At 46.9% G+C, this 16,148-nt stretch overlaps 1 protein-coding gene across 14 annotated transcripts in view; it reads left to right on the plus strand.

Annotated features, from left to right (window-relative positions):
* The window catches only part of LOC121593153 (protein lap4), a 51,259-nt gene that overhangs the window by 32,313 nt on the left and 2,798 nt on the right, over positions 1-16,148 (plus strand). For 12 of the 14 annotated variants that reach the window (XM_041915304.1, XM_041915277.1, XM_041915313.1 and 9 more), the window contains 6 exons: positions 6,609-8,201; positions 9,811-9,910; positions 9,990-10,185; positions 13,143-13,352; positions 14,441-14,711; positions 15,055-15,321. In XM_041915304.1, coding sequence (XP_041771238.1) covers positions 6,609-8,201; positions 9,811-9,910; positions 9,990-10,185; positions 13,143-13,352; positions 14,441-14,711; positions 15,055-15,321 — 2,637 coding nt within the window. The remainder of the gene's footprint in view (positions 1-6,608; positions 8,202-9,810; positions 9,911-9,989; positions 10,186-13,142; positions 13,353-14,440; positions 14,712-15,054; positions 15,322-16,148) is intronic. The other 2 variants (XM_041915346.1, XM_041915384.1) reach the window with 2 other exon arrangements.

Here is a 16,148-nt window from a genome sequence, read left to right on the forward strand (position 1 = left end):
AATCGCGAACGCTATTAATTGGAATGATACGGCACATACACATATACACCACCAAAAACTCAAAAAAACACCGTCCATCACACACATTCACTTATCAGTCACAAACGCCACCAAACGCCCCAACACACTCGTGTGTCACAGTTACACGCACACAGCCACATTTACACAACACAACATCTTTCACCATTATTGTGCGTTATCACATTTTTTACTTCTATCTGTTCGTATCTGCTTACCTGTTTTAGGTTTGATTCTGTTGTATTGGTTGTTTTTTTTTTGTTCCGTCCAACCTGGTTTAATTACTGCTTTGCAAAAGCATTCATTCCGTGTCGCAGGTTCGTACGTCAAGCTGAAGGTGTGCTTCTTTCGTGGTAAATGCGGGTGCTTAAAGCCTGTCGGAAGCACATCAGCAAAGTAGCGCAGTGCGTCCAAATTGTGGACGGTGCAAAGCATCCTACTATTGAATCTATCGGCAGCAGTCCCGCTTGCGCTCTGTCCATCCCGATCAAATGCTGCTTGTCAATTGTCGAGCGTTGATCTTAGTCAGCTCGATTTCTCTCTTACTTCCTCGCGTGTTAGTGGTACGCGAGCCAGCGAGCAAATGCAAAGTTCGACTCTAATGAAACGAGCTCGTTTAGCATATTGTATGTGTAGAATGGGGCAAAAGCCTCAACTGCATATCAACTGACCTCGCTACAGAAACGAACAAGTGAGGCTAGGATAAAGCAGACATTTTTTTTATTGTGTACCTTTGTAAAACATTTCTTGTTCAATAGGCTGTGGTCGCCTGTGTGAGACCGCTTGTTGAATGTGGAGTTTTGTAATTTGTTTATTATTTTTTGGTTTTTGAATATATACCATCAACCTATATACCACCACCGTTCCCTTTATCCCCCTTTTTATTCCAAAACACACTGCCAAACAAATTACTGCCTAAATGCTTCTTACCTGCAAGAAAATGCGCCCTTGCGCCGGAAATTGTCACTACAAGATGGTAATGGAACGATCTAAATAAATTCTTTCTCTTCTCTCTCTCTCTTTTTCTCTCCTCTCTCTATCTCTCTCTTTTCTCTTTTTCCACGCAATTGTTTTCTCTTACTCTGATTGTTTGTTGTTGTTTTTTGTGCCCGGGATGGTTTTACTGTTTTTGTTTGGTTCCGATTTGGGGAATGTTTTTTGTTTTTTTTTTGTTTGGTCAATTGTCGCCTCTCTCCAGTTACGTACATCGACAAACAATCTTCCATAATATTAGTTTTTTATACAACTAACGAAGACTGAGATATCATAATTTAGTGAAGAAAACAAAACAAAAAACAAAACAAATCCAATTGATAAGTGTGTGACATTTGGCGCTCCGAATGCGGACTGGGAAAACGGACCGATGGGATGATGCTGCGGCTGGTGGTTTGAACCCCATTTGCAGCAGTGGGTTGTACAATTTCCGTTGCATTATTCGTCGTGCTCTCACTGTCTTCTTCCCCTTCCCCGTCCCACACCACTTCCAACCGGTTACTGGGAGGTCGGAAAAGCCAAAAACAAAACCAAACAAAAAAAAAAACGGATGCCAAATTTGCCACCGGAAAATAAAGCTTGAATTGAAATGGGTGGTGGAGTATGTGACTAGGGAGGGCATGTGGACAATGGTAGGAGAAAGGTAGGCAACTCGGTAGGCGAACTGCTGCGATTGGTGGATATGTGTTTTTTTGAAGTGTCATTAACAATTGTAACTGTCTCAAGAAAACTGGCTATGTAACAACTCTCACACTCACTATAATACATACATACATGCATACATATATACATATATTGAAAAAAGACGAAGCAGAAGAAGAAGAAGTAGAAATCTGCCATTCGCGGTGGCAGCTCCCAGCCAGCAGCACACTAAGCCGCGCAGGAAAAACAAAGCTGGCAAGGCAGGAGGCGCGTTTGTATTTATACCTTTTGATGTTTCCATATATATACACATTATATATACGACCAGGTCAGGACGAGAAGCGAGCAAAGCGAAAGCGATAGCAAAGGGAAAGGAAGAAGCCCAAGACGAAGAAGAAGAAGAAAACATTAGCTAGACTTTTTGTACCGTTTTTTGAAAACCTACCGGAACACTACCGAAAACAGAACCAATGTTTTTGCTGACCACACCAACACACACACACACACACACCCACAAATACTACTGAACACTTAATCGACACTCAACTGGTGAAATTGTAAACGTACAAAGCTGAACAGACAAATCACCTGAAATCAGCGCACTGCCTGCACTGATGTACTCCTCTGGTCTGTTGTAGGAAACATTGGGCGCCGCTCGTAGCTTTAGGTAGGCGCAAAAGCAATGACGGAGGGGGGGGGGAGGCTGGTCGGTGCGCCCCACACTAGTGTCACTAGGATGCGCCGGGCGCGCCACCGAACTGTTTCCGTCGGTTCCGTCACACTTCGCTCTCGTTCCTACGTTTTCGCTTACGTGTACGAGGATGTCACTTGCCGGCTCCGGCGTCACTCCGCCATTTTGTTCGCGCAGGATTGCATAGCAACCTGTGCTGCGTCTGTGCGGCGGGAGCAGGAACTGCCCCATTCGATTGTTATCAACTGTCTTGTTGCTGTTACGTTGTTTGTTTTGTTGTTCTGTTTAAGTGACCCGTGACCGTCACACGCCAAATATTTGGTGCAAAACTAAAGAGAGAAAGAGAAAGAAAAAAAAAAGGAAAACCTTAGACCACACGCGAACTCAACTGTGTTAGTAGTTAAATGCTTCAGATTGTTTCCGTTATGAATAGGGAAACACACATACACAGACACTCCCGCTGACTAGCAGGTCGGGGAGTAAGCAAAACAAACAAAAACTCATTAGCATTTATATAAATCCACATCCCCCAATTAGCGGGTGGGGATCATTCCTGTGTGGATCAGAAGGCTTTTCTGTGTCCCGTTTAGTGCGCCGATTCTTTAGAGGAGTGTAAAGAGAGGGAGAGTTTCCTTCGAAAATGGTTTTTTGGGCCAAAAACTGTTAGTTGCTCGCGAAGAGAGAGAGAGAGAGAAAGAGAGAAGAGAGAGAGACAGAGAAAGAGAGAGAGACCGAGCACGCCACTAGGTGAAGCTATTCATATACACCAGACAACTAGCCGAGAGCACTTTTCGGACTTTGGTAGATTCGTAGCTAAATCGATTGTAGAAGGGGAAGGAAGGGCGTAAGTGTAGTGGAGAGGAAAGATTAAACTATTATCTCGCTGCAGTCTCTGTTTCCTGTTTTCTGGATGTGGCGAAGGCCCTTCTACTATCCCACCATCATCCTCGCCCTCTCTATACACCACATTACATATATGGATATATGCTGCCAACTGTTCTGCCCAGAAAACCTCCTCCCCTTGAAGGAGACCCCGTCAATATCACTATTGTGTGTATGTGTCTTCGAGAGAGAGAGAGAGAAAGAGAGAGAGAGAGAGAGAGAGAGAGAGAGAGAGAGAAAAGAAGAGAGAGAGAGAGGGGGGGGGGACGTGTGTATCAGTGTATTCGCCCCCTTTATCCTGTGGATGCACACAGAACGACCTAAAAAGAACGATGCCAAGATGTTTCCTACCATGTAGCACTTAGGATGTAAGAGGATCACAGGAATTGTTCCACCCCCTCTCTCTCTCTCTCTCCCTCTGCGTATGTGTGTGTGTGTGCATCTGGGAGTGACGGGTGTAGTGAGGTTGTTAGGCCAATCGTACCGGCAAAATGGGTTTCATGTGCATATTTAAATGTGGTGGTTGCTCTCGGGAATTCGCGTCGGGTCCCGCGAACCTCCTATTAGTGTGTAAGTCATGACCGTTTCGATCAGTGTTTTCGTGGAGAAGCAGTACGGAGAGAACCAAAACACACACACAAACACAACACAAACCTGCCTGCTAAGTAGGTGCGTGTGTGTGACAGGTGGACAGAAGTTTGCCTCCTTAATGCCTGGTGCCAAACCGATCAAGACGTCGTTTAAGAGCTTACGTGCACTATTTCTCGCTCGCTATCTTTGTTTCTTCTGTTTTCTGCTGTGACACAAAGTAACACTCTAAAGCCAGCATCCAGACAAGCATCCAGTCGCATTACTCTTATTGGCATACTTGCTTGGCACTATTATCTTCGATGTGTTCAAACTACATGTGCTGTGTGTATCTATTGTCTAAATCTACGCTAAATGGGTACACTTGGATGGTTCGAAGTTGGATGTGTGTGGGAGAGAGAGATGGTTTGTGTGGAGAAAAGTTGGAACAAACTAGCACAATTATGCCACCTTTACGCACTTTGCCTGTATTGCCAAAAAGTCCAATCATATAGATGTCGCGGGAGTGCTCGAACCAACGGTTGGAAATGGCTGTTAAAGGGATTTCGATTATTTTTCTATCCTGAGCTGTACCTTCCCAAACGAGGTACCTTTTTTCACCTGCCTCCTGTGTCCAACTTTGAAAAGCGCGTAGCCAAGCCAACGGACATCTTCAGTCCACACACAATATTACACCCTAAAATCATCCCCGACAGTTGTTTGGGGCTCCCGCTCTAGAGAAAGGCACTGGGCCCTTGGCAGTGACTTGAATGCGACCGCACGCCCCAAACCCTGGAACAAAGTTAGGATCCGGTGTTAGATAATCTTTTGCCTTTCACTTTATTGTTGAACACTTGTAAATGGCATCGGTGGAAAAATTACATATATATATACAAACACAGACACACACACACCCACAGCATCAATAGCTATAAAGAAGGGAAGCTCGTGTCTGCCCTTTTTCACTGTGGATACCGTTTTTGTGAGGCAGCAAGTTGATTTCTCCTTAGAAAGGCAGAAACGCACAAAATTCAAAATCAAATGTTGGTCACACAACAAAACAAAAAACCAGCGAAAAATGTAACAAAAAATCAATCCCAACTATATATATATATATATATGCACACGACGCCACACCTGACGTTAATGTTTCGGCGATTTAGGAACAGGACCGTTGGGGTTAGGAAATACATAAGTGAAGCAAACGGCGGGAAGGACAAAATAGGACGGGGGGGAGGGAAATGAAGAGATTCTTTACAATAACTGTTGAACTAAAAAAACAAACGAAGACGACCTTGTAGCCCAGCAGCATCAGCAGGCGTAACAAATGGAAAAACAAATACATATTTGACGATCCACGTGGCTGAGGGTTTCTCGTAATTTTTGGAAGAAAAGAAATGACATCATTTTATGTTTGTTTGTTTTTTCTTTCCTTTCTGTTTTTGTATCATTTTTGTTGCTAGTCTTTTCATTTCATTGCGAAAAGAAGCAAGATGCTTTGATTTTTTGCTTGCGTTGTTTTGGGGATTTTAATCTGCCCCTTTCCCTCCACGTTTCCTAAATTTTTGGATGAGTTTTTCTAGCCTAAGCCAAAACCCTCAACGCAAATCGCGAGAGAAGGAGAGAGAAATATGAGGGCCTTCCTGCTGCAAGGGTATACACAGACAATTTGGTAATTATATGCGATCTAAACAATGTTCATCCCTTACACTCCTCCCGTTGCCATTACACCTTATTTTATGACCTTACCAAAGTTGTAGTACCTCCGATGTTTTCTTTCTTATTATACATTTGTTTTTGCTGTTTCTGGGATGTCCCCAGTTTTTATTGCTGAAAAGGGGGTTCGCTGCGAGCACTTTCTTTCTTTCTGGGACGTTTCTTTTTCTGTGATTTGTGTCTGAAAGTGTACGTGTATTGTCGCGTTGCGTATTCTCTTTTCACTTGGCTGTGTGTTGGAATTAAGTTTTGAAACGCCTTCGCACTGCGGAAAGTGCTAACTGTGTGTATGCCACCACCGCCTCTGCTCGATCGTAAATGGCTTCCGGCTGGGTTCAATGTAGGTACAGCGGGTGTTTGTGTATTGGTGATTTTTTGTGTTTGTAAATGTTTTTAGTACTTACCCCTCCAGTCCAAAGTGTGTAACACAGTATTGTGCCGATTGTCAGCTGTCAGTAATATGTACGTTTTATTTTGTGTTCCGTTTCTACTCACTCATTTAGCGATAAGTCATACCGTTTACATAATTTAGTTTGTAATTTAACACCATTAAAAAAACCCATAAAACCACAAAATTGCATTGAAATTCTATGTTCTACAGCACTATTTCGAGCAGCGTCAAACAAAAACTGACGGATATTAATTAGCAAAATATAATCTTCAAAAGATTTCAATGCAACCGTAAACTCCAAACCCTTTCCCTTCGATTGCTTCGTATTTCCTTGTGTAACTAAAAAAATATATGTTGTATTTTACCAATTGGTGCTTATCATCCCTGCCCAGAGCTGATCGTAATGCGTCTCCCCTCCCCAATTCCCTCCCTAAACACATGCTTTCGATTTTCTGCTGGTAAAATCATGCCCTCCGTACCGCTACTCCTTCGTATCCTAATACACCTCAACCGCCCCACTCCCCCTTTACATCCTGTTCTCATATTCTTTCTCTTTCTCTTTTGCATATGCGCGCTCGTTTCGTCTTGAATTTTTCATCTAAAACAAAAATTAAACCAAAAACAAAAATCTTTAACGATCCCTCCTCCCCCATCCTCTCGTGTACGCGCGCATTGCAAACCCTACTCCTCCCCACCCCCCCTCTGTAGGTCGAGCGCCGCTTTGGAAGCGTCCGGTCGTTGTCGCATGCGAACGAACCTCCCATCTCCTCAATTAACTCCTCCACCGCCACGGTAGCGACGAACCCCGCTACCACCGATACTAACTACCACCACCCCTCGAAGGGTGATCAGAAGATTGTGCGACCCCACCGACCACCGCCGCCGCCACCGCCACTGGCAGCAGCATCCACCCACACCGCCACCCCCATCACCAACACCGCCACCATCCAATCACCGTCCGCCGGGGCGTACCTGGACCGTCCGCCAAGCATGAAACCACCGCCTCCACCGCCGAAGGTGGAACCGGGCAGCTCCTCGACCACCACGACCACCACCTCGCACCGCAAGTCGGTCAGCTTCGATCTGCACGAAGATACGCACGGGTTCGATACGGCGCTCCATCATGCGCGGGCCGCCTTCGCGGGTCCCTCGCCGACGCCCGACCTGAAGGGCATTCTGCGCGCGAGCAGCCCCTCCAATCGCAGCAGCAGCTCGACGCCGGAAGGTGTCCAGCAGGTGCAGCCGACGGTGGCAAACTTGGATAGCGATCCGGACACCGATTCCGACACAGACACCGAATCCGATACCGATTCGGACGCGTCGGGTGGTTCGCACGAGCTGCTGCCGGCGGCAGCCGGCGGCCAGCAAGCAAAGGAGCAGCCGCCCGCCAGCAATCCGATCCGCCGGGCGGAGGTGGTGCGCAACCAGGCCGCTCGCAAGCTGCAGGAAGAGTTCGGGCAGGGCGATCTGGTCGAGTACGAGCACGACACGGCGACGAACACGATCCGGGAGGTGTCGGTAGGGCCCGGCCCGGCAGCCCGCGGTCGGCCCGAGCGCGTCGAGATGCTGTCGGCGAAGTTCGAAACGCTGCCGGTCAAGCGGACGGCCCAGTTCGTGCACGAAAACACGCCGAACAATCTGCTGGTGCCGGACGAGGTCCATCGCCAAGTACTGCTGGAGGAGAACGAGGTGCGCAACAAGCTGCTGGCACAGTACGCCCACGAACAGCAGCAGCAGCAGCAGCAACATCACCACCATCACCAGCAGCAGCACATGTACACCATGCACCATCACCACCACACGGGCGAGCTGTTGGGCCGGGTGCCTTCGCCGTACCACCTGTACGATTCCGGATCCGCGTCCGTCTCGCCCCTGCCGTCCCACTACATCCCGGTCAGCAGCGTGTACGATCATCACCAGCATCTGGCCAAGCTGGGCGGCCCACTGTCACCACCGCCGCCGCTACCATCCACAGCGCCACCACCACCACCGTCCGACGTTGGCTACCACCATCTGCCGCAGATCTACCCGCCCGTTCAGATCCTGCCCGTGCACTACACCAAGCTGCCGACCCCGCAGCACACCATCTACACGTACGCGTCCGGCTCGGTGCCGGTCAGCCACGCGCCGATCGTCTCGCTGGCGGCGAGCAGCAGCCAACCGGCCCCGTACTCCTCGCCCTACCACCTACCACCGTACGGCACCGGCGCCGGCCCGACCTACCTTTCCACCGCCCACCCGTCCAGCAGCATCGCCGCCGGCCCCACCCCCCACCACCACCACCACCAGGTGCTGATGTCGGTGAGTGATCCGACGCTACGGCTCGTTAGTGCACCGCGAACGGCGCCGGCCCCCGAGCACACACACCAATCACCGCGCACCACCCTGTTTTAAGCACCGCAGCGGCCGCCTCTCGCACACCCAACAGGCGTGAGCGAAAGGCATACAACAACAAACGCACCACACAAAAGAAAAAAAAAAACAAAAAAAAGATCCAAACCGCACGGCGCACAACATTTTGCACTGAGGGCGTGTGTGTGTGTGTGAACATTTGTGTGTGTGTGTTTCACGACAAACAGCCAATAGAAGCAAGCAAGAGGAAAGAAAATTAATCATTCCATCACACAACCACCCACCCCACTTAGCCAGTAAGGTTCTCATCCTCATCCGGTATCAACCGATAATACACACATACACATCCATACACATCGGGATTGAGAAGCGTGAGTGCGTTGCGGTGTTGCCTACCATTCGGGCGCACGGCGGGATCTAATGATAACAGGTGGCGTGTGATGTGCACGGTGGTGCAGCGACGAACCCGCAAAACGGGCTAAGAAAAGAGAGAGAGGCAAAAAACGTACATCATCCTCATCTGGTTGAGCATCCCCCTCTTGTTTCTAATTATGTATGTTTTCATCTGTAGCTAATGAGTTTAGTAGTAGCGTAGTAAAGCCAAAAAAAAAAGGCTAAGTGTAAGCAAACCGTAACGTAATCATGTAGCGCCCGGCATGCAAAACTTAGTGCTTAGAGTAGCTGTATCGTAACGAACCCCAAACCAAATGGATTTATTACCTAAACAAAAACAAAAAACAATTACTAGCAGTCGTAGCTGTTTGTGTAGCATTTGTGTGCGTGTGTTACCTTTTTTTTACTAACTATATATTTAACAACTGTAGAGTAAATCGTTCGTTTCCCTTTTCTCTCCATTTCGAATAAATGTTCTCTGGCGCCAGTCAAGAGGCAGCGATTGAGTGGCAGAAACGACTTTTTTTTAATATGACTTTTTCCCTCTCGATTCGAATTGTTTTTCTGGCTCTTTCTTAGGTGTTTTAATGTAAAAGCGTTCAGCAATTTGGATTGAAAAGAAAAGAAAAAAAAACTAATGCTCTTTTTAATTCCTTTTACAACAATATGGTTTGGGATTAAATACCGCACTAAAAGCGCCCAGTGGCAACAACGTTCTGGCTTTACTTGTATTGGGGCTTTGCTCTTCGTTTTATTACCGTTTATTATGATTTTCTTTTAATGCTGGCTCTGCTTGCGCCCTTCACTGCATGCGGTTGTGTTTTTACGCTGTTCTGCCTTTTGTATGTGGTGCCATAGTTGATCGCATTACTTGCATTGCGCGTTTCATGTTTCTACGGATGCGCCAAGATAAGCTTCGCTGCAGCCCTCGATCCCCGAGCAGCGTAAACGCGCACCCACCAATCGGCGATTTAAGGGTCGGGCGATCGCTACTACTTGCACCTGGGGATATCGAAGCACGGCTCCGCTCGATCGGAGGCTGCTGTTTACGGGACCATTTGAAGGAACAATTGGTTTTACCACTCAAGCACTCACAAACTCTCACACACAGCTCAAGTGTTTATCCTGTTTGTAATCAGTTCACCCTCCCTCTTCCACCCCGCAGTCGCCGCCTCTAGGTCCGAAGACACCGAAGAGCGTGTCCGACAAGAAGCGATTCTTCGAGAACGCCATGGAAGATCAGCAGAAACCGACGCCCAAATCAGGTAAGGCTGCGCCACCCCGCCGACCGCGTGTTGCTCTCGAGCGCTATTTTAATTTCATTTTCACGTCTTTTGTTTTTAGATAAAGTCTTCTCTTTCCTATCGCAAGACGAGGTAGAAAAGCTGAGACAGGAGGAGGAGCGCAAGATCGCGTCGCTCGGCAAGGACCGGGTGCACCAGCGGTTCGGCGACGAGGAGGACGAGGACGACGACAACCGGTCGGACGGTGGCGACCGGACGCCCGGCGACAAGTCCGACATCAACGACAATAACATGAGGTACGTACCGGAGGGATAGACAGTGGGGCGAGGAACGGGTGGTACTCCTAGCCCCCAGCGCCATCTTTGCGCTGCGCCTCCGCCCGGGTCCGGGATCACTATTACTGTTTGATAGCAACACATACACACTCAGAGAGAGAAAGGTTGCGCCGGGGGAGCCGCCAACCTTCGACCAAAGAGCGGAAGAGTGGAGAGAGTGCCTTCTTTAGTAGTGGCTAGTGTAGTAGTGCCGCGTATGACCTCATCTCACCCACCGGGACACTGAGTTTCTTTTTCACGTTTTGTTTTGTGCACTTAGCGTAAAATAGTTTGGCGAAAGAAACGCAAAAAACACGCCAGGGAGTAGTTATCCTTCTCGGTTTATCTCTCTCTCTCTGTCTTCCGTGACTTTACTTTGCTTTCGTTTAACTACTTACTCACTCTTACTCCTACTACTACTACTGCCACTACTACGCCAATTGGATGCTCGCCATGCGGACGGGAGTGGGAGTGTAGAGAGCTAAATCTATTTACTTACGTTGCTCCTCCTTTTCAACAACTGTCCTGCTCGAAAATAACACTTATTTTACTAATCCCTAAACTGAACTGAAACCACAAACATTTCCCCCTCATTTTTCCACAAACAAAAGCAGTGACATTAGAAACGGCTACGGCGCCCCTCCTCCCTCTAACTTAATTAAGTTGTTTAAGTATTTTTTTTTTCGTAATAGTTTGCTGATTTATCCTAACCTCTTCCCCCTTTTCACCCTTGTGTACTTCCTCCAGGAACCCGTTGGCAGAAATTGACGCTGTATTTAGATCATAGAAAATAAACCAATCACAACACACACATACACACACACACACCAACACATACATATACATAGGTATCCCTCCATCCCCCCTTTTCCCATCCCTTTACCCCGCTATTGACGTATTAACAGCAACAACTGCAACAGCAACAACCGTGCTGCAGCTAAGATCGATTTCCTCACCGCTTCATTTCCACCCTGTTACATTCCTGATGTGCTTTGTATGTGACAAAATCCAGAGACACACGCTTGTAAAGTGTGTCAAGCTAAGCTTCAGATCAGCTGAAAAAAAAAACAAACAAAAACAAAAACCTGCACGCGCCAAACCCATCCGTAGGGGAAGAGAGCAACCAAGTTTAGCATAAGCATATGAATTGTCAAAAATCCCCTTTTTAATGTTTTAAGTAGATTTACTTTCTGTGTTTTTTTCTCTTTTTAATGACCGCACATTTCATTCTTGTTGGCATTTCAACTGTCTGTGTGTGTGCCTGTTGCGTTTTTGTCTATTTCTTAGACTGTTGGTAGGACCTAAGGACCTGTCTCTTAGCATAGTAAGCGTGTGCGTTAGCTCCCGATATGACGAGGTAGTCGAAGAGTGCTTCCGTGCAAGGGTTTTGCGCCGCATAATTCCACGCACTCTCAGAGGTGGCATTACTAGTTTGTAGCATACACATGGCACACTTAAACGGCACTTAAATGGCGCAGCGGAGAGTTTTATTCAATTGTTGAAAGCCAGTAAAGCGCGTATTTAGGTAGAAACGGTTCGAAAAAAAAAGATCAAATTGTTTTTTTTTTTACACAACATTCTATACCGATTGGTTTTGAAAACAGGGTACTCTGCAACATTCGAAAGCATTTGTCATCTTTTAACATCGCCCCGCAGCCGCGCTCGGTGTGGCCGATTTGCACTGAGTGGGTGCTTGTTTCACACTGAACTGCAAGGATGTAGTATACATAATATGTATGTATCATACACACACGAACAAACGCACACACTTATTATTACTGTTCGCTCCCTTCCTCAATCCATCCCACGCCTCCGTTTCCCTCCCTTCCTTGTGTAAAGTATGTGCGGCAGCAAACGGAAACCGAAAAGCGTTTCGGTACAATTAGTGGCCTCGTTTTTAATCTTAATATGTACGCACACACACACACACACAAATACACACGAACAAACACAAACACATCTATAGATATATATATATACATACATGTTCGTATACATTCTCTCTGTCGTATACACATTTTCTTGTTGTCTTTTTATTTTTACCCTTTTGTCTGTAAATACATCTCAAAAGTGATAATAATAAAACTAATTACTGTACTGCTTGGAATGCGCTCTGTTTCTCTTTCATTGTCCTTTTTTGTGTGCCCCTTTCATTGTGTACATCTCTCGGACGTATCTTCTCTGCCTTGTCATCATCTATTAATTTTAGAGGTTAAGTTGGGGAGTGGTGATAATGGCAGCGGTGGGCCCTATTTATCTTCGCTGTAGAGTATTTAGTCGATCTCTCTCTCTTTCTCTATCATATTCTTAATTATTATGATTTACCTTTTTCTTGTGGGTTCGTACGGTTCATTCTACTTCTTTGCGCGCTTCCTTCTGTCTTTATGTTCCTTCACTCTTTAAATATCCTTTCGAGTTTTGTACAATTATGCAGTAGCTTGTTTAGTAAAGGCTCCTCCACCACACTTACCCACCATAGTATGCCAGTTATTGCGCAATCAGCGGAAGCAAATAAAGCAATATAATTTAAATAAAATAGCTCGCAAAGCATTTTCCCGGTGTTTGTGTGGCAAAACTCAATTCCGATCGCCCTTCCCGGTGAGGGGGATGGAGGGAGGGCATATCAGAATTGAGTGCTCTTTGACACCATCACCTCCACCACCCCCTCCTTAGCTAGCATGGGTGTATCGCCGCTGCTCGATCTCTCTGCTACAGTGGCTAGCGCGTGTACGCTTGCTCAAAACATAACTGACCTTTGGATATGAACACCTCAATCTCACCCCTCTTTAACAATGCTACCGCACACAATCGCCGCTGATCCGCGAACCGCGAATCAATCGAAAAAAATATTAAAAAAAACGAAATCTCAATATTATGCTGATGAAAACCCGACCATACTCGAACTCGCGAATACTACATCAACGCCAAACGAAATGCAGGGAGGAGTCGGCGACGGGCCGGACCGAGGAAGACGAGCAGAGCAGAGTGGCCGGCGGGCTGCTGATGGCGGCGTCACCGCTCGCGAAGACGCCGATGAGCCGCATCCCGATACGGACGGTGAACGCGGAGAAGCGGGCACGTGCCAGCAACTGTCTGCCGCCGGAGTACGACGAGTCCAAGCTGAGCCCGTCCGAGATTCGTGCATTAAGGTAAGTGTATTGTCGGACGGTGAGACACGCTCTAGCCTGATGCTAAAATGATAGGGATTAGCTCTAAAATCTTCAAGTCAGGTATGGAATTTGAATTCCGAGGCTTTAGTGTATAGATCCAGTGGAGTTGGTAGTCTCTAGAAAGATTCACATTGCCAAAAAATGTTCGTAATATGTACAGAATTGTTGATATATCCATTCCAGAGAGACTACATCTTAAAGAGATGCCACTGTATATACTCTAGAATACTTGGAAAAATTGCTGGAATACGTTGAAAGCTAATCAAGGCTCATCTGGATTTGGTTGGAAACATTGGATAAGCCGTGGAAGACATATACTGCTGTATTCAATATCTTCCAATAATACGTGACGTAATATCAATACTAGGACAATATGTCCAATCGGAAATAATCAGACTTCAATCACGGGTCAGTGTAGTGATGTGTTCTTTGGAGCGCATCCACGACTCCAATCCGACTTCGGCTATTGTTAGTCAGATTCCAACTCCGGCAAAATCAGAACCACTAGTCCGGAGTCGCCCGGAGTTGTTCGGAGTCGTCCGGAATCTTCGAAAGTTGTTCCGAGTCGTTTGGAGTCTTTGAAGTCGTCCGGAGTCTTGGAGTCGGAATCGCCCGGAGTCATTCGGAGACTTCAGACGACTCCATGGGGATTACGAATGATTCTGAACAATACCAGACAATGCTGGGCGGACCGACCTTTCAGAGTCGGTTTCGAAATTGTCGGAAGTAGACTCCGGATGTTTGCCAACTTTACCCATCACCATGTTAGTGGCATCTCAATCTATGCCAAATTGCTGGCATCTCTTCTGGAAAATCTCTGGTCTAGATGCAGATGACCCGAATGCAACTCTGAGCATTCCACATCACTGTTATTGGTTATGTTATCGGTTATTGTTGCGATAGCTCATAAATTGAAGTACATTGGAAGACATCAGGAGGGCATCATATATTCAACTTAAACAACTCACTTATTGAGTCGAGAAACTTAGCGGAAGTCTCTAAAACACTTTATTAAAATCACTCCCATTGAATTCTTCTCGATTATTCACTTCTCCTTCGCCACACAGAGCCCAGAAGCGTGCCGCATGGCGGCAGGCCCGCCTAAAGTCGCTCGAAAACGATGCGCTGCAGGCCCAGATCATGATCCAGACGATGGCGGCCGGACTCGGGCTGCACGAGGACTCGCTGCTGAACTCGAGCAGCGCCAGCGAAGGCGTCGACGGAAGCTTCTCGCAGAGCGCACTGACGACGAGCAATGTTTCGCCGCTGCCGGCCGCACAACAGTCACCGTTACTAACGCCGCCCGCACCATCGGCGGACAACAACGATGAGAACGAGGTAAGAATGGTTCCTACTGCGACCCCCTTCTCAAAGTACTGAGCCAATATCCCTCCTCAAGTGAATCTCTATCGCTCGGTAACTGTCCGCTAGACATCTTGATTAACTTTAGTGTGTGTATGTGTGTTGTAACCAAAGAAAGAGTATGAACCACTGTTTTTACCTCTCTTAACTGTGCTATTCCCTTACATGTGTTCCCTCACTCGCGATGTTTTAACGTCTAATCCTCGTGTAACAAAAAAATAAAATAAAACAAATCGGACCTAAACTACACACCTCCAAACACACCTCCCCCAAACAACCACCCTTACCGCCCTCCACCAACCCACCAAACACTAAGCAGCCGTCCGCCAACGGCGACGACGATGACGACGACCACCACCACCACCACCACGATGGACGGAGCAGCAGTGCGGACGAAGCAGGCGGTGCGGACGACCGGCTGCAGCGGCGGTTTCCCCGGCTCGCGGTAAAGTCCCGACCGGGCAGCGAGATCGTCGTGCGCGAGACGGAGAAGGTCGTGGAGGAGAAGGTGACGCGCCGGACCGAGGAGGCACCGGGCGGCGGCCTCCGCACGGTTGAGTACATTGAGAAGGTCATCGAAACCGAGGTTAGAGACTCGCCGCCGCTGGCCACATTTAACACACACGCTCTGCACACTCCTCACACACGAGCCACCAACACTCCCACCACCAACCGTCACACACTCAAACGACGCGTAGTACACCCGTAGTATCGCTGCAGTAGGTTTTAGTAGGAATGGTTGGCGCAATATCCGCCAGGATCGCTTCAGTAGTAGACGCCTGTCCCGCTTTAAGCCACCCTGCTTTAGTGCGAGTTTTTTCGTTTGTATTTTGTTCCGTTCAAACACCTGCACACATTGCCACCCCGCGCAAGTAGTACCTGGAAAACGTATCCTTTTGCATTCTGATACTTTTGGCACACTTTCTAAACTCTCTGTTAGTTTAAGTGATACATTTTATGGCTTTTTTTTTTGTTGTACAAAATTATGTCGTCGCCAGCAGTTTAGCAAGTGTGCCAAATGTATCAGAACCGTTGAAAACTCGCTTATAAATGACCGTATACAGTCGTTGCTGCAAAATTTCGGTTCTAAGGCAATTCAACGCACCTATTTTTATCCGTTACTCGACAATATTTTACTATAAAAGAAATAATTATAAACTTACAAGGTATTTAAGGCTCTCAGAAGACAACTTAGACACTAGTTTTAAATAGGCATGCACATCGTAATATTCCAATTAATATTAATTTTGTATTATCGACTTTATAACTTTATTTAACGATTTCTGGAATGCAAATTATTTGAAACAAAGTAAAACATTCCAAAGAGTTTTCCCTAGCATAGAAAATTAGAGACTTGTAGACACAAATCGACGAAAACGAGACAAGCATTGGTGCCTTAGAGGCAAGCATTGT

The sequence above is a fragment of the Anopheles merus genome, chromosome X (assembly GCF_017562075.2).
Source record: "Anopheles merus strain MAF chromosome X, AmerM5.1, whole genome shotgun sequence".
NCBI classification, from domain to species: domain Eukaryota; kingdom Metazoa; phylum Arthropoda; class Insecta; order Diptera; family Culicidae; genus Anopheles; species Anopheles merus.